This window comes from Sander lucioperca, chromosome 5, assembly GCF_008315115.2.
Source record: "Sander lucioperca isolate FBNREF2018 chromosome 5, SLUC_FBN_1.2, whole genome shotgun sequence".
NCBI classification, from domain to species: Eukaryota; Metazoa; Chordata; class Actinopteri; order Perciformes; family Percidae; genus Sander; species Sander lucioperca.
The window spans coordinates 7,932,753-7,951,398 of NC_050177.1; the positions used below are offsets into that span (position 1 = coordinate 7,932,753).

The 18,646-nt window shown below is 37.9% G+C and overlaps 2 protein-coding genes across 2 annotated transcripts; both read left to right on the forward strand.

The window, feature by feature from the left end:
* The first annotated feature begins 4,589 nt into the window (after positions 1-4,589).
* LOC116047594 (extracellular calcium-sensing receptor-like) lies at positions 4,590-6,650 on the forward strand. Its single transcript, XM_036001522.1, has 2 exons — positions 4,590-4,601; positions 5,838-6,650. Exons 1-2 carry the CDS (start codon positions 4,590-4,592, stop codon positions 6,576-6,578), a joined length of 753 nt encoding a protein of 250 aa, XP_035857415.1. The 3' UTR covers positions 6,579-6,650.
* A 2,505-nt stretch (positions 6,651-9,155) lies between these two features.
* Positions 9,156-13,368, forward strand: LOC116047593 (extracellular calcium-sensing receptor-like). Its single transcript, XM_031296481.1, has 9 exons — positions 9,156-9,367; positions 9,462-9,756; positions 10,022-10,108; positions 10,376-10,645; positions 10,793-10,996; positions 11,081-11,356; positions 11,778-12,005; positions 12,109-12,232; positions 12,455-13,368. Exons 1-9 carry the CDS (start codon positions 9,258-9,260, stop codon positions 13,366-13,368), a joined length of 2,508 nt encoding a protein of 835 aa, XP_031152341.1. The 5' UTR covers positions 9,156-9,257.
* Positions 13,369-18,646: the final 5,278 nt, after the last annotated feature.

Below are 18,646 nucleotides of genomic sequence, written 5' to 3' on the forward strand. Positions count from 1 at the left end.
TCTCTAAGTCATCTTTTGACATAAAACCCCTAAGTTTGGTAATGTTTTTGAGATGGTAAAATCCTGATTTAGTAATTGCTTTCATGTGGCTGTTAAAATTTAGATCGCTGTCTATGAGGACGCCAAGATTTCTAACAGTATCCTTTGTTTTAAGTCCTTTTTTGTTGAGAATGGTGGCAATCCTATCTCTTTCCTCCTTTTTACCAAAAATTATTGCTTCAGTTTTGTCTTTGTTTAGCTGGAGGAAGTTCTGAGACATCCGCTGATTAATTTGCTCAATACAATGACAAAGAGAATCAAGAGGGCCATAATCATTAGGTGTCAAAGCTAGGTATATTTGGGTGTCGTCAGCATAGCTATGATAGGAGATAAGATTATTCTTTAAAAGTTGTCCAAATGGGAGCATATAAAGGTTAAAAAGCAGTGGACCCAAAATTGAGCCCTGGGGGACTCCACAGGTCAAGGACGTAGGTGCTGAGGTGCGGTTGCCAACGGCACCAAAAAAACTCCTGTCTTGCAGGTATGATTTCAGCCACTTAACAACAACACCTGATAAGCCAACCCAGTTTTCCAGTCGGTGGAATAAAATGCTGGATTTCAATGTCAACTAAGTGAAATTCAGACATCAAGTTAAGTGCTCCCCTTTTTGTCACTGGTGATTCAAGGTTCTGAGTGATTAGCGTTTCAGATGATATGCTCATTGATGCAAACTCATTGCACTTTCCTGTTGAAACAAGCTTGGGTCCTAATTGTGAAGGGGGATTAGTTAACTTTTCGACTGTTGAAAAAAGTACTCGAGCATTGTTCATATTCTTGCTAATGATGTTGGAAAAGAAAGACTGTCTTGCTTTGCATGTTTCAGAGTTGTATTCGCGTAGCATCTCTTTGTGTATTTGAAAATGGATAAGTAGTTTGGATTTACACCATTTTCTTTCAGTCTTCCTACACTCTCTCTTTAGGAGTTTGATCGTTGGATTTTGTTTCCATGGAGCTTTCTGCTTCACAGTGACTCTTTTATGTTTAAATGGAGCAATAACCTCTATAATGTTAACCATTTTGAGTTAAAATTATCCATTAAATTGTCTACTGAGTCTGATGGTTGACTCAAGGTTTCTAAGAGTGCATGTTCAAAGAGAACACCAGTGTGATCATTTATGATTCTCTTTCTTACCATCACACAACTGTTCTGAATTTGCGGGGACATAAATACATCAAAGAAGATGCAGAAATGATCAGACAATGCCAAATCCTTGACATCTATAGTGATGTTGAGGCCCCTTGTAATAACAAGGTCAAGCGTATGACCATGACAATGTGTTGGCCCCTGTACATGTTGTGTTAAGTTAAAAGTGTCAATTAGTGTGAGGAATTCGCTGGCATAATTTTTTTCTGGATTATCTACATACAAATTAAAATCCCCAAATTAAAATGATGAGACAGTCAAACTCTAAACAAATGGCTGTCAACAGTTCACCTAGTTCTTCCAGAAAAACTTTAGCCGAGTGTATAGGGGGCCTGTAAATGGTAAATAATAGAATTTGAATTTGAGGAGAGAGCAAGAGCAAATGAAACATGAGCTGACATATTCCAGACTTCCAGGCTAGTATATCCTCAATATACACAGTACACAACTGCTTTTTACACGTCTGGTTAATGCTCAACTGCATTACATTGTCTCAGTACCTGTACTCCGTGCAATGACAATAATGTTGAATCTAATCTGATATAGTGTAAAATTGTCATAAACTGCGACTCAGACAAAATAAAAGTTGCATGTAGTTTTGGTAAGGGATTAACTGAGCAACAAAAAGATCCAGTGAGGTAACCTGTCTTGCATGCTCATGTGTGCATCTGCTACTGAATTCACAAATGTAAGGTACTGTAATCTAAAGCCAAATACTAATTTAAAGGCTCACGCTACTACCATCTAGTGGACCTTTTGAGTCAGACTTAGAATATATGACAGTGAATCAGATATGTTAAGAGATGAAAAACGGTTCTGTGGTTAGTTTACATGGATGTGAATACTATAATGAAACACACCTAATAATTAAATAGCTAAATGAATGAAAAATAAGAATTGAGATGAAGGCTACATATTGCACATGTTGCTGTAGTGTTATGAGTACAGAGGAACCATGTATAGGTTTGACCACTCTCTGCAGAAGTGCACATTTGTAGCCTATATTTACACAAATTGTCAGTGAAAGGAGGGAACAAATAGGAGAAGCAGTCACAGATTTAAGATGGCTTGGCAAGTTGATGTACCTAAAAATGCCACATAATCATGTAAGGGAATCATTGTTTGACTGCTTGTGGTATCAACACTGGGAATTGTTAGAATATATTTTGTGAAAGTGTTAAGAAGAGGTTTTTAAAGTTCATGTCGCTCCATTGTTGCCCCTTTTCCTGGGTTATGAGAGGCCATCTGGACTTACAGTAATTAGACATTAGAAAGGGAGTGTGGGATAGGCCTGAGAGAAAAGTTCTTCTCTCATCGGGGGAGGGGGGGCCAACAATAGGTCAACGATTTGTGACACTGTATGGAAATGACCTGGCTCTCATGAAACTCCTTAAAGTTTGCAGGACATTAAAACACAGGTGTTCAAAATCCAACAATAGCGACTTGTCTCTTCTGAGCTGAGAATGAGAAGTCAAGGTCATGTTTTTATACAGTGTGTTATAAATTCGTTAGGAGCTGGCTAGAGCCAGAAGATCTGGACTGGATCCAAACTGATGAGAGCACCACCAGGGATGGGACAGAAATGGATAAATAGACAGTATCTTAACTTAGCAGCATCTGATGCTGGGGGAGACTCTGTTGGTCCGTTAGGAGAGATAGACTCTGTCTTGCAATATCAGATCCGTGTACACGTACTTGTATTCTGCATACCTCATTTGGTCCGGACTTTCGGACTTTTCAGTTTGATCCGAACCAAAATTAGAGGTGTGAAACCTCCCCCGGACCACGGTCCGGATCAAAAGACCAAATTTTGGTCCGACCAAAAGAGGTGGTCTCGGTCCGGACCAAACTGAACCATGGTCCGGTTCGTTTACAGTGTGAAAGCATTTTTTGGATGGTTCGGACTTTCGGACCAAATAGAAGAAGCTCTGGCAGGCTCTCCTTGTGTTACAAGACCGGGGAATAGCTCCTTTAAGGAATAGCTTGGTGCTTAGTGTGTAGGCTACATGAGAGAGTGAGAGTGACGGTGAATGCGCTCAGAGCAGACAGCTGTCGGCTATCAGAGCAGAGAATACATCAGCAGTTTATTTGTTAAGTGGTAGTAAATGTACAGTGTAGGTTTTCGTTTGTCTCTGAATAAATTCTCCAGAAAGTTCCAGTGTCTTGCTTCTCAACATCACAACAAAACAAAAAGAGCCGCGGCAGTAGGGGAGAGCAGCAGTCAGCTGAAAAAACTCCTACACAGAGAGAGGAGACGAGAGGACGGGGAAGCCTGTCTACAAACCAATCAATTATAAGTATCTGGAGACGCAGCTCACGTATGTGATGACGGCAGGACGTAGTTTTGTCACGTATAGATCTTTAGTGCGCTTGCATAACTGCAGTGTGAAACCAAAACTTACCGGATCAAATGTATACAATGTAACAAAAACACTTTCATGTGTGAAAACGCCCTAAAACTAGACTAAAATGACGAGACTTTTAGTCGACTAAAACTTGACTAAGATACCTTGAGTTCTCTTTTGACTAAAACTAGACTAAAATGACGAGACTTTTAGTCAACTAAAACTTGAAAAAAGATATGTGAATGACTAAATATGACTAAAACTAACAAGGACATTTGGCACAAGACTAAGACTAAGACTAAATTAAAAATAGGTGACAAAATTAATACTACCATTAACAAGGCTCAAAATAGCACCACGCTTCCACAGTAGCATAAGGAAGGGTCCCTACATGTAAACCGAAGCATTGAGAACTTTGTAAGTGTGCAGACAGTTTATTAAAAAGATAGTTTAGAAAGACAGTAGCGTTCTCGTATACAGGCGGCCTCCATCTTGGGAATACAGTCATGAGCAGTCGAACGACGACCACCGTGCAACCAGTAACCACTAACAGCTCAAACACAGTGTTCGTGATTCGACTGCTCATGACTGTTTTCCAAGATGGCGCTCATATGTAAACATAAACGCTACTGTCTTTATAATCTATCTTTTTAATAAACTGTGTACACTTACAAAGTTCTCAATGCTTCGGTTTACATGCAGGGACCCTCATTATGCTACCGTTGAAGTGTGGTGCTATTTTGAGCCTTATTAGTGGTATAAAATAGCAATTTACCATCTGCCCCGAAAGGTAGCATTAGCAGCTAACCACCGGTTTGTGGTAGCTTGTTTAAAGCTAGAGATGCATTTGATTAGCATGAAAACATGTCCCAGAGAACGTTCGACTCGGTACACATATGTTATTAACCCCTAGGTTCATTTTGCGCAGGAATTGTCTTTTAAGGTACTATCTGAATGTAGTTTTTCAGTAGGAATGTTATTCAAAAACATTAAGTACTGGTTGCAGTGAATTACATGTGGACTACAGGACCCTGTGATATCACTAACCATACCCATCAGTGATGCTGGGTGTGGTCAGAGGTGAAACAGACTTGAAACTTTCAACCAGAGAGGTGTTACTTGAATAAAGAATATTTTATAATTGATAGCTATTTCTGATCTGATACATATATGGATGGAGTTTGTTAAATCTTTGTTACGTCTGTTTTATTTCTCTCACACATTTGAAGCTGGTGTATTATTTGGATAAAGTTAATTTCACCACACCGTTTGGTGATCAAGTGACATTTGATGAGAATGGTGATGCCTTACCAATTTATGATGTCATGAACTGGCTGTGGCTCCCTGATGGAAAAGCAAAGATTCAAAAAATGTGGGTGAGGTTAAAGAGTCAGCCAAAGGAAAAGAACTCACACTTGATGAAGCTAAAATCTTCTGGAACTTTGAATCCAAACAGGTTACTTATGCTTGTTGATTTTGTTGATTTTTGTCCAATAACAAATAACAGCATCAAATGGTGTAGATCAGTGATAACTCTTACCCATACAGCCACCCTGGTCAGTGTGCAGTGAGAGCTGTCCTCCAGGTACCCGCATGGCCAGAAAGAAGGGGGAACCCGAGTGCTGTTTTGACTGCATCCCTTGTTCTGAGGGAAAAATCAGCAACAAAACAGGTTGGTATTTATTTTAAAATACCCAGGGTTCAGTGGTGGAATGTAACTAAGTTAATTTACTCAAGTACTGTACTGAAGTATAAATCTGAAGTGCTTGTACTTTACTTGAGTCTTTTCTTTTCATGCCACTTTCTACTTCTACTCCACTACATTTCAGAGAGAAATATTGTACTTTTTACTCCACTACATTAATCTGACAGCTTTAGTTACTAGTTACTGTACAAATTAATATTTTTGCACACAAAAAACATGTAGTTAATAAAATACGATGTTTTAATATACATTTAACTACCCAACAATATATAGGCCTACAGCTGAAATGATTAACCAATTAAACACATAGTTGATGAACAGAAATGTTTTAATCGTTTCCAGTTTCTAAAAAGTAAGGATTTTTCTGCATTGACTACTTTTACTTTATACTAAGTACACTTTTTCCATGATACTTACATACTTTTACTTAAGTAACCTTTTCAATGCAGGACTTTTACTTGTACTTTTACTTGTATTTTTGCATTGTGGTATTAGTACTTAAGTAAAGGATCTGAATACTTCTTCCACCACTGCCTAGGTTTCCCTATATATCCTTTTCATATAATGTAGATATTTATCTTAATGTTTGTTCTCTTCTTGTCAGACTCCATGGAGTTGTCCAGAGGATTTCTGGTCGAGCCCCCAGCGTGACCACTGTGTTCCTAAGAAAACTGAGTTCCTCTCCTATCAAGAGCCTCTGGGTATCTGCTTGACAACCGCCTCATTGCTGGGCACATTTATCTGTGCATTTGGGATCAGCTTTGTACTTTGTGTGTCATGCATCCTGGTTAAAACCATGGTGGTTCTGGCAGTGTTCAAGGCCTCCCAGCCAGGAGGAGGAGCCAGCCTGAAGTGGTTTGGTGCTGTGCAGCAGAGAGGGACAGTTCTGGTTCTTACTTCTATTCAAGCAACAATTTGCACTACCTGGCTTGTCTCCTTCTCACCAGTGCCTTATAAAAACACTCAATACTACAATGATAAGATAGTGTATGAATGTGTAGTCGGTTCTACAATTGGTTTTGCAGTGTTATTGGGTTACATTAGTTTACTTGCTATCCTCAGCTTCCTGTTAGCATTTCTGGCAAGGAATCTACCAGACAACTTCAATGAGGCCAAGCTCATCACTTTTAGCATGCTGATCTTCTGTGCTGTGTGGGTTGCCTTTGTTCCTGCTTATGTCAATTCTCCTGGCAAATATGCAGATGCAGTGGAGGTATTTGCCATCCTGGCCTCAAGTTTTGGCCTTTTAGTGGCACTGTTTGGACCCAAATGTTACATAATCCTGCTGAGACCTGAGAGAAACACAAAGAAAGCTATCATGGGTCGAGGTACCACAAAGTCATAAAGCAGCACTTATGATACTATCTGTACTTTACATTCCTTTAAGAGTGATCTACTTTTTATTGTTCTTTTAACTTCAGCAACTTAGGAAAGTTTTTTGACATGTAAGAAACAAGCAGAATGTAATGGAAAGAAATAAAGCTATCCAAGAACAAGTCTTCCATAATTATTGACTTTTTGCCTGATTATTTATTCTTTCCTGGGATTTTAAAAAGGAACAAAAAATGTGTTCAAGTAGGTAGTTGTACTACTGTCTGTCGACATAAAAATACTTTTATTCCACATGGCCTGGCACCAGTGTTTAACTCACTTAACTTTTTGATTACTGTAATTTTTAAAATAAAAGAAGTGATAGTTATCTCCTTGTTACACTTAATGAAATTATGTTGTTGTTTCCCATAGTTTCCATTAGTTCCCTCTTATTAGAGGATAACTTTGGGATATCTACAGGGTATGCAGGCTGTTCTCTAAAGTAGTGTTAGTTTCCCCTTTGTAACACTTATTCACAGGATAACTACAGGGTATGAAGCCTATCATCTGAAGCAGTGTTAGTCCCTCCTAGTAACACTTAATTAAAGGATAACTACACGGGCTGTAATCTAAAGCAGTGTTAGTTCCCCCCCTTGTTACAGGATAACTACAGGGCATGCATTCTCATGAACAGGTTTGTAAGATATACGAAAATGTATGCACGTATAACCATGAATCTAGCTCATTTATATAGCTCACGTTACTGTATTGTAAGTTACTGGGTTAACAGTTAATTTAATATTATATGTGGCGTTTTCTTTTTTCTTTTTTTTTCTTTTTTTTTTGGGGGGGGGGGGACAAGTTCCTTCCCGAGACCATTTTGAAGAGCCACACTCACTGTGTTTGGAGTTTAGCGTTTATCGGTGTTTTAAGCCCCCAGCGTCTCCTTCCAGGCAGCGCTACCTGGAAGGCACTAGGATTAGGCAACGTTTATGGTTAGGGTTAGGGTTAGGGTTAAGGTTAGGGTTAGGTGCCTTGAAGACAGCGGTTGCTGCACTGCCTTGAAGTCGATTAGGCAACGGTTATGGTTATAGTTATGGTTAGGGTTAGAGTTAGGTGCCTTGAAGTCAACGGTTGTTGGGGGCTTAAAACACCATTGAGCGAGTTTAGCACAGCCTAAGACGATTGTGATTGGTTTAAAGAAATGCAAACAACCCCTGACTGTTTTTCTCCTATTCAGGATTGTATGCTCCTGTTGCCAGACCTTTCTCTCCAGCGTTGTGGAAATAGGTCTGGCAATGCGAGACTATGGGGGCTGTAATCTAAAGCGGTTTTAGTTCTCTCCTTGTTACACTTTATTACAGGGTAACTACATGGTATATAATCTAACTTTTAAGATTACAGCCTTCCTTTACAAAGACAATATAAAATGACAAAAGCCTACCTTAAAAATAAAGTACTGCATTAATTAAATAGAAATATAAACTTTTATGTAAACTGGAGGGGTTTGCATCTTTATAAGACCATCCGATATGTATCTAGACACATACAATACGGTTTAGGCACAATACATTTTCATATGGACCACTTCAGTGCGATTCGATTCGTTGTTGAAAAGACTTGGTGCAATTCAATGAGATATGATTCCACCTGATAGATAGTTAATATTTGTTTAACTGTATATTTTTTCCCTGATTGCCAAGACTTGAGAGAACAATTTTTAAAAGCCAAAAGTCTTGTTCATTATTTTTGTTCTGTGTGATTTTAATACATCTCCGTGAGATTTAGTTTTTTTCTTTTGTCTTCATAGACATACAACAATTTATACATTCATGTGACATCCCTGCATAGTTGGGCTTCTGTGATTGGTCATGCCAGAGAGCACTTCCAATAGTTAGGCACACTATATGTAGCTTCACCTGATCTAAGGTTTAAATAAGAAGATAAAAGTGCATCATGATTTAAGGGTCATTGTTGGTAGTCTCAATTGCTGCATTTGTAACTAATCTTTTAGACCTTTAGATTGTATTTTCCACTCTGAAATTAGGTTTATTATGGCAAATATAAATTTTCCACTAAACACACATCAAAACATACACAGAAGACTAACCTGATATTGTCACAACTTCAGGAATTATACTCATAGTGTGAACATACAGTAATTATCCTTTGCTGTATTGCTTTGTTTGGGTTTATTTTTCATCTCCACAGTGCTTTCAGTGTTTTCCCTATGTCAATTTGAGGTAAAAGACGATTCATGTCATTTCATTTAGCATAATACTTTGTGTTTGACAGACAGAAACTCAAGATGAGCTCCAAATTCACAATAACAAAATAATTTAGACTTTTAACATTAAAGCAATTAACAGAAAATATAACATATAAATGATGTAATCATGACATAGAGCTAATTTGATACGTATAAGCACCACCCCCACATGACTGCCCGTACCATAGGAGTGACAGGGGGGTGTGAAACTATGACGAAAACCACCAAAGGAGATGACAAAGCTCTGCATATAAAATTAAGTAACCGTGCATGAAGCTCAGAAAGAGCGTCAGGAAGAGGGCAGTTATGGGTGCATTTCTAGACACATTTTTGTTCTTGTATGTCTACCTGATCTTGATTTTATTCTCTTCCCCCTTTTTCTTGTCAGAGTCTTCCTCTCTCCTCTCATCTTGTAAATTAAGAAGGCAGTTTTATCATAATGGGATGCACAAGCCTGGTGATGTTATTCTGGGTGGGCTGTTTGAGGTCCATTACACCTCTGTCTTCCCTGAGCTGACATTCACCTCAGAACCAAATCAGCTCAACTGCCAAGGGTAAGTTTCACACACATATAGCAGACATTATGCGCAGATGATCATAAATAATGTATTGCTTTTTAGTGGTTGATTAAGACATTTTATGTGTTAGCTTTGACCCTCCAGGGTTCAGGCATGCCATGACCATGGCCTTTGCTATTGATGAGATAAACAAAAACTCCAACCTGCTACCTAATGTGACTCTGGGATACAGTCTTTATGACAACTGTGCTACACTTGTAATTGGATTAAGTGCTGCATTGTCATTAGCCAGTGGTCAAGAAGAGCAGTTTCTGCCTCAGGAGAACTGTTTGGGGACCCCACCAGTCCTGGGAATTGTGGGTGATTCCTTCTCAACATTTTCTATCGCCACCTCTGATGTGATAGGTTTATTCAAATTGCCCATTGTGAGTTTACTTTCTTTAGTACTGCTGTTTTTACTGTGCCAATTGAAGGCTGAAGGTATTTCAAATTTTCAAATGAAAATGAGGATAGGACCTATACATTAAAGCTTAGCTCCAGCTTCTCCAACAAACCTTTTTGTGGTAAGAAGTGATCTTTTTGTATTAGGTTTTATAATGGTGGATTTTTAAATAGGGGAAATTATTTGAATGTTTCAACTGATTGGCATGAGAAGTAAAATCTGTTTGTAAACTGTATGTTTCTTTATAGGTGAGTTACTTTGCTACATGTTCCTGCCTCAGTGATAGGCGAAGGTTTCCATCCTTCTTCAGAACAATCCCAAGTGATGCTTTCCAGGTAAAACTCTGTTTTAGAAATAACAAATCCAAAACATGGTTTACAGGGAGTTTAATGAGATGTCCTGAATCTCCCTCAAGCAAATACATATTTTGCTTGTACTGTATTTGATTTGTGCATCATTGATGCAAATATATGGATTTAGAAGAAAGAGCATAATGCGTTCAAGTAATTGTAAGTTTGAGTCGTGAGACGTGAATAGCTATTTTTTTCACTGAAAGGTTATTCCAACCTGTGCACTAATCCTTCTGCTCTCTATTCAATTAGGTGCGTGCTATGATTCAGATTCTAAAACGCTTTGGCTGGACTTGGGCAGGTCTGCTGGTCAGTGATGATGACTACGGACGTTATGTTGCCCGATCCTTTCAATCTGACCTGGTTCAGTCTGGAGGAGGTTGTCTGGCCTACTTAGAGATATTGCCCTGGGGTGACAATCCTGCTGAACTAAAGAGGATTGTGGAAGTGATGAAGAAATCCACAGCTCGTGTGGTCATTGTGTTTGCACATCAGATCCACATGATTCAACTCATGGAAGAGGTATCTATCTATCTAAAAAATATGAATAAATAGATATCTATTCATATTTTTTGTTATATTGTACTGATTCAGTGGTACAAAGTAGACTAAATTATTCTACAGTATGTCAGTCTGAAAGAAATATATTAAATAAAATGCAATGAACAGGTGGTGAGGCAGAATGTGACAGGCCTGCAGTGGATGGCCAGTGAAGCCTGGACAGCAGCTGCTGTGCTGCAGACCCCCCATCTCATGCCATACCTGGGTGGCACTCTGGGCATTGCCATCCGCCGCGGAGAAATACCAGGGTTAAGGGAGTTTCTGTTAGGAATACTGCCTGAACTACATGACAAAATTCATGGAAATAGCATGGTAAAGAGTGTAACATTACATTCAGATCAGTAATTGCAATTTACAATATTGATATTTCTGTTAAGACTTTTAAATACATTTCAGGTGAGGCAGTTTTGGGAATACACATTTCACTGTAGATTTGCACCACCTCCACTAGGTTGGGTGGAGGCTGGGGAAGAACTATGCACTGGACAGGAAGATCTAGAGAATGTGGAGACTGAGTTTTTGGATGTTTCTAATCTCAGGCCTGAGTACAATATTTACAAGGCTGTGTATGCCCTGGCGTATGCCATCGATGACATGCTGCGCTGTGTGCCAGGGAGAGGGCCTTTCAGCGGGCACAGCTGTGCTACTTTGCAAAGACTGGAGCCATGGCAGGTATGGTATCAGTTTACACTCCACCTGCTTAGTTTTTTTAAACAGCTGAAACAGCTGAGGTTTCCTTAATACATTTTATTTTGGGAAAAGAAGAAATTATTACAATAACTATGCATGGCATTAGTAGGCAGGTTTGAAAATTCCTGTATATCTTTGAGTAGACAATAAAATGCTTAATCCTAGAAGCTGAAAGAGAACACAAAATTAATTTCTTGTGACAAACATAATTAATTAATTGATAGCAACAATGTTTGATCGAATTTAGAGAGCTTACATTTCATGTGTTTAGAGCACTATATTTTACATACTTGCATGACTAAATCCACAATCTATCACAAAGAACATCTGAAAGTATGCACACAATCAAGAACAAGGAATTGTTTTGAGTCTATGACATAATCTGTATTGTACCCCTATGTAGCTAATGTTTTACTTGGAAAAGGTTAACTTCACCACACCATTTGGTGATCAAGTGTCATTTGATGAGAATGGTGATGCCTTACCAATATATGATATTATGAACTGGCTGTGGCTCCCTGATGGAAGAACTAAAGTTCAGAGTGTGGGGATTGTTAAAAAGTCAGCCACCAAAGGTGAAGAACTCACACTTGATGAAAACAAAATCTTCTGGAACTTTGACTCCAAACAGGTTACTTCTTTTTATTGTTGTATTTACCTCAGTACTGTATTACACACAAAGCAGAATCAAAAAGTGTAGAATAATGGTTATATAACTCTTACTATCCCTTCAGTCACCACAGTCAGTGTGCAGTGAGAGCTGTCCGCCAGGTACCCGCATGGCCAGAAAAAAAGGGCAGCCTGTATGCTGTTTTGACTGTGTCCCTTGCTCTGATGGAAAGTTCAGCAATGCAACTGGTTGGTATCATTATAAAACTATATGTTGAATTGTGGAATATGAATTTGTTTTCAGAAACTCCCCTTCTTGGTGCCCATGATGTAGACAAAATAAAACACATTCCTGCCACTGCAGACACCACAAGTGCAATTCCTGGCATTGGTCGCCCATCAAACATTACTGTCAATGTTCACAGGTGAGAGGGACAATATCCTTGATGCTCTGTTCCCCTATTTCCATAGACTCCATGGAGTGCAGCAGTTGTCCAGAGGACTTCTGGTCCAATGCCCAGCGTGACCACTGTGTCCCTAAGATAACAGAGTTCCTCTCCTATCAAGAGCCTCTGGGTATCTGCTTGACCACCGCCTCGTTGCTAGGCACATTTATCTGTGCTGTTGTCCTGGGCATCTTCATCTATCATCGCAGTACACCCATGGTACGCGCCAACAATTCAGAACTGAGTTTCCTGCTTTTGGTGTCACTTAAACTATGTTTCCTGTGTTCACTGCTGTTTATCGGCCGTCCCAGGCTGTGGACATGCCAACTGAGACATGCAGCATTTGGGATCAGCTTTGTACTTTGTGTGTCATGCATCCTGGTTAAAACCATGGTGGTTCTGGCGGTGTTCAAGGCCTCCCAGCCAGGAGGAGGAGCCAGTCTGAAGTGGTTTGGTGTTTTGCAGCAGAGAGGGACAGTTCTGGTTCTTACTTCTATTCAGGCAGCAATCTGCACTGCCTGGCTTGTCTCTTCCTCACCAGCTCCTCATAAAAACACTCAATACCACAATGATAAGATAGTGTATGAATGTGTAGTTGGGTCCACAGTGGGGTTTGCAGTGTTACTTGGTTACATTGGCTTACTGGCTATCCTTAGCTTCCTGTTAGCATTTCTGGCGAGGAATCTTCCAGACAACTTCAATGAGGCCAAGCTGATCACTTTCAGCATGTTGATCTTCTGTGCTGTTTGGGTTGCCTTTGTTCCTGCTTATGTCAACTCTCCAGGTAAATATGCAGATGCAGTGGAGGTATTTGCCATCCTGGCCTCCAGTTTTGGCCTCTTGGTGGCACTGTTTGGACCCAAATGTTACATAATCCTGTTGAGACCTGAGATGAACACAAAGAAAGCAATCATGGGTCGAGGCACCACCAAGACATAAAAACTAACTCTAGTAAATAAAAAAAAAATTAATTCAGTCTGTATTTTAAATGTATTCAACAGTGATCTGCTCATGAAATGACACAAAATAAGTAAAGCTTTCTTTACATAGAGGAATAATGCCAGAAGATACTACAATATATAAATAAATGTTAATTAAAAATGTAGTTGTCTATTGTTTCTATAATTTCCATCATTGCCTGTTTTGCCTGATTGTATTTCCTTGGAATTGAAATACTAAAAAATATGTTGAACTAACAGAACAATATGTCTGTGAATGAGTCAATCATACAATACACTACAGGTCATAACCATCAAAGATGTAAAATGAAATCTTCTTATTTGTGACTCGTGTAGCTGCTGCAAAGAATAGCACCACGAAAACTTTTGTTATTCTTGAATTGTTTATTGAGCTCACTAGTTTATTAATAAGCTGCTTTAATTGTGATTTTTGGCCACTTGGGTGCAGAAGAACAATCTCAAAACACAACACGACTAACATAATATCAACATATATAATCAGACCGTATTCCCAAGAAGAATAACAAAAGTAATTTAAGCAAGTGCCCCAAAATCAGAAATGTTTAAGTTTAGTTCAAACGGTCCTCAAGCAGTCGAAATATCTATGACAGGAGCAACGCAACATGTCTTTTGTTATGGGAATCCATAAAGGTTTTCAATATTTCACATTTGAAGAGATACATGGTCAGTATACTTTTGCGTTCATTCATTATTCTATTTTTGGAAGTGAAATGGAAAACTAAAATCAAGTGGTATTTGAGTTTTCAAAAATCTGCAGTCACTAATTGAATGAAAAGTAGATTTTTTTTTTTTTTATAATTTAGGATTTAAAAAATAAATATTGATCCCTTTCTCATTTCTATGTATCAAATGAATATTACTTTGGATTAATATAAAAAGGGAAAATGCAATACTGAGAGAATGTCATTCAAATGAATTCCTAAGGATGGGCCACCTGGTGATGCTGTTGACTTGGAAGAACTAGGCTATGACCTGGCGGGGTTAATCTTTTTGAATTCTCTGATGGGGTGATTTGAATGACTAGCATGGCTTCTCTTGAGGCGTACGCTGATATAATTAATGATATGTTGAGAAGGCATGCGACTCATGCTGACATTTCACAGCACCTTACAGACATTGGCGTGGGACGTGGATGCTCTGTGATGAGTGTGCAAAGATTTTGTGATGGTCACACACTCAAGCGGGGAAAATCTGATGTGCAATTGGAAGTAGATGTGTCGACAGCAGTTGCCGAGGTAAGCAAGTGTCACAGAAAAAACAAATTGCCTTCTGTGTAGACAGGCTTCTTAACTTTGTTCATCTTCTGTAGACTGGACCGACCTTCGGCGGAAAATTGATGACTGGCTATCTGGCAGCTAAAGGAGTTTTTGCTGCGGAGAATCTTGTTGGACGAATTCTGCGTGGAATTGAAAGACCCTACCATGAAGCGAGATGCAGAGTAGGCTATACCCAACTCTAATTTGAATATTAAAAAGAGTTAACATAGTCGGATTATTTTATATATTTTTTTATATATATTTTATATTTAGTGTAATTTAAATGAAGCATTCTGTTCAATATTTAAGGATAGCTACCTTGATCTTCTTCGTTTGCCATTCTGCAATTCCACAAATTCGTTCTCTGCTACAGCAAGGACTTTGCGGGCATTCTGCTTCCAATAGATGGAACCTGTGGGGTGGGAACAATCATTAGTATATTATTATTATTATTATTATATATATTAGTATACTTTTCAATAATAGGAAATACACAGGACATTCATAATATACAAATGAGGTGTTGACCATTAATGTTGTACCTTCTACAAGATAGAAATTACCTAATAGTGTGTTTGGAATGACTTTAGCAGTGTTTACACTTAAAACAAAGCATGTTTCCTCTAGAGGTACTGAGTAATATGGGTGTGTCTTTGGAGGCCTGAGGAAACACAGTTACTAGTTAAACGCTTTATAAAACCTGAATAGTAGACTATCATTCATGAATATGTCAGTTACATACTCTTTTCTATAACGTATTCTTGATGTCCAGTGTTTGTACCTTCATTTAAACAATTAGACTTTGTTATGGCATTTTCACACAAATCACACAATGTTGGCAGAATTTGCCTGTTTTCAAATATTATGACCAGTGGTTCATCTAGGTGATTTTACACGTAATGTATTTTAAGTACCAAAATGACTTTGCATATAGGCTATACATTTATAATCTGAGGATTCACCAGAAAAAAAAACATTAATACCATTTTGTTAACATTTGATTTGATGAAAATTAAAGTTGGATCTTTAATGTGCACAATGTTGAGTTTGTTGTGTGTATATGTAAGGGTTAGTTAAACAGATCGGACTGTAGATAACAGAAAACATGGGAAAGTGGAAATATTTGACTTTGTGTTTAATTAAAATACTTTTAAAAGGTTAAAGCATGGCATGATGTGATTTCACTGGCTCTGTGGAGGTGTTTTCATTTTTATTTGCTTGTAGCAATTGTTTTCTTTATTGAATTTTAATTAGATTTGAATGAATGAAGTAACACTCTGGCCTGGGTCTCCACTTTAAGGAATTATATTCCAGCCAATCATAGCTGCAGTTATGAGGATTCAGCAAAAAAAAAAAAAAAACATTCAAACCATTTTGATGAGATCTATACTTGGATCTTTAATGCGCACATGTTGTGGCAACCTGTGACGCTTGTTGAGTTTGTTCTATGTACATGTAAGGGTTATTTAAACAGATTGGACTGTAAATAAGAACAGAAAACATGAGCATACATGTTTAGTACTCTACACATTGTAATTGAAAACCAATGAAAAAAATTACTGTACCTCTTGTTCTTTCAGAATCAAGAATTTCGTTCCCCTGTGCGTCTGTGAGGATTAACGGGTCATAGCTCTGCCAAGAGTATCTTGGACTTTGCTGAGTATGCCCTGTACAGTGGCCTCACTCTCCATGAAATGGATCACCACCATTCTGCTTGGTCTTAGTTTGGCATTCACCAAGTGTGCAATGAATATAGATCTAGAATATATTCAAAAGAGTGAAGAAATACAATATGACATAAAATATTGTCTTCAAATATTCTGTGCACAACTTCATAACATTTTGAAAATATTCACCCAAAAAGTATACTAAAGAAGAGAGACAATATGACAGACATCTTGGAGGAAAATATAATGTGTAGCCTTATGTTTTCAAGTTCATTTAAAACAATAAATGAAACTCAACATACCTCTGAAAAGAGCGAGTCATTGCGACTCTTGGAGGAAACGTTACAGCTGCAGAGGTAGCGGGTGAACCAGCAGCAGCACTTGGGCGTGAAAAAGAGAAGTTGCTGGGTGGCGCCTGCGAACGGGGGTGGTGGAGGCGCTGGCAGTGGTGCTGTGCTTGCATCTGCAGTTGCAACTTCTCCGTGAACTTCGTAATGAGCACGTATTGTTAGCTCGAAGGTGTTGAAGCTCCCCGTCGATGACGGGAATATGGCTATGTTTGACTCATCCATTAAATAAAGGCTTTGTGCTGATACCAACGTTATTAATGAAAAATCAAAGTTATGTCTTGCTAGCATGTAAAGTAGTCAGGCATAATAGCCATGGTAAATTCAGTGTGAAAAATCCCTTTTAAATCTATCAACCTAGCTATATAAGATGTAAGCAGGATCTTCAGGAGGAGCTAGCATAACGTTACATTAACGTTACCTAGCTAGGCTAGCGAATTGTCTACCGGTAGCTGGTTAGCAAAAAGCAATGTTAAAAAATCTTATTTCTAAAATTACCTGGAAAATTCTTCCAATTTTGTCCTGTGTCATATCATCCTCTCTCATATTGGCCCTTTTGTTTTCTTTAAAAAGGATATAATGGTCCATGGTAGCAAGCTCACAACACTTCAAGCAGTTTGGCTATGATCTCACGAACGATTGAGTGCACTGCACGTGCAAGTTCAGCCACTTCCGGGTCAAAACAGAAAATTAAAAAGTAAGAAATACAAAGTAAATGTTTTAACATTTATTTTGTATTATAGTTTTAAACATTATATAACTACAATGTATTATAAAAGAAAAATAAAGCCATTTCTGTTTTTTTTCTTTTATTCTTATGAATCAGAAGACCAAACTGACACCTTTTCCAGAATTTGATTTCACTTCCAAAAATAGAATAATGAATGAACGCAAAAGTACACGGACCATACATCTCAATTGAGTGGTCACAGGGAGAGGCAGACAAACGTCTGCTTCAATTTAAGAATAAAGTGTCATATTGATCACAAGTTGGAAATCAGTCTATATATTGTGTATTTCAATGCCTTAAATATTAAACTACAATCAGAAAAGAAATTTAAACCTTGATGTAGGACATTTTTAACTGCTTACTGCTTTAAATACTTTTAGAAGTTCAAGAACAACATGAGAGGGATACTACTAAATATATATTTGTAATCAAGAAACCCTATAACAACAACGCAGATATTTCAGTTATGGCAACCTTTATGAAACAGCATTGAGACTAATTCATTATTTAACAATTATCTCTCAAAAATCATGTATGGTTTGGGAACTGAATTAGTGAAGATGGGAGTAACTCATTATTCACTACATCCTGAACTACAGCAAGTAGTTCCTGTACAAACCATTATAAGTTATTATTTTAGATCCCTCCACTTTTACCAAGTTGAAAATCATTTCCCAAGGAAATAGAAATTGCTAGTGATTCCGTTCAGGTGCATTCAGGATGTCAATTTAAAGCTCGGATTTTCTCTATTTTTAGCGATACCAAATGTCATGTCATGTTTTCATCACAACTTATATTTACTAAGTTCAAATTTTTAAGACTTTATTGCTAAATTACTTTGTAATAAGACATAGTTTCGACAACATACAATTGGTTCATAGATTCTGAAATCTAATGTTTTCAAAACAGATAATATCCATATGTTCTATAAATAGACAATTATGAAAAAGCATTTTATTTTTAATTACACCGTGGGTTGCCCCGGTACCAGAGGCTCTGGGCTTCAAGAGGTTAACAGAAACTGCAGTTGCATGCAAGCATAAAAAGATCCTCAAGTTTAAATAAGCAATGAGTGGTTATTATTAAATTTGGCTCTAAATTAGTAATTGAATCAATTTCTTTACTTTTAGCTTTTTAAATCCTTCAAATATGTAATCTGGGGGTAACCACTTCCTCTGGAGTACAATGTATGTATTATATTCATAGTTTTTTCTAGTATAGAACAGTGAAAAGTATT

Bases quoted from the DNA above. Each gene is read 5' to 3' on its own strand.
- LOC116047593 (XM_031296481.1), top strand. From the start codon at position 9,258: ATGCACAAGCCTGGTGATGTTATTCTGGGTGGGCTGTTTGAGGTCCAT. The intron at 9,368-9,461 runs GTAAGTTTCACA...TTTATGTGTTAG, and splicing joins AATCAGCTCAACTGCCAAGG to CTTTGACCCTCCAGGGTTCA. The intron at 10,646-10,792 runs GTATCTATCTAT...TGCAATGAACAG, and splicing joins TGATTCAACTCATGGAAGAG to GTGGTGAGGCAGAATGTGAC.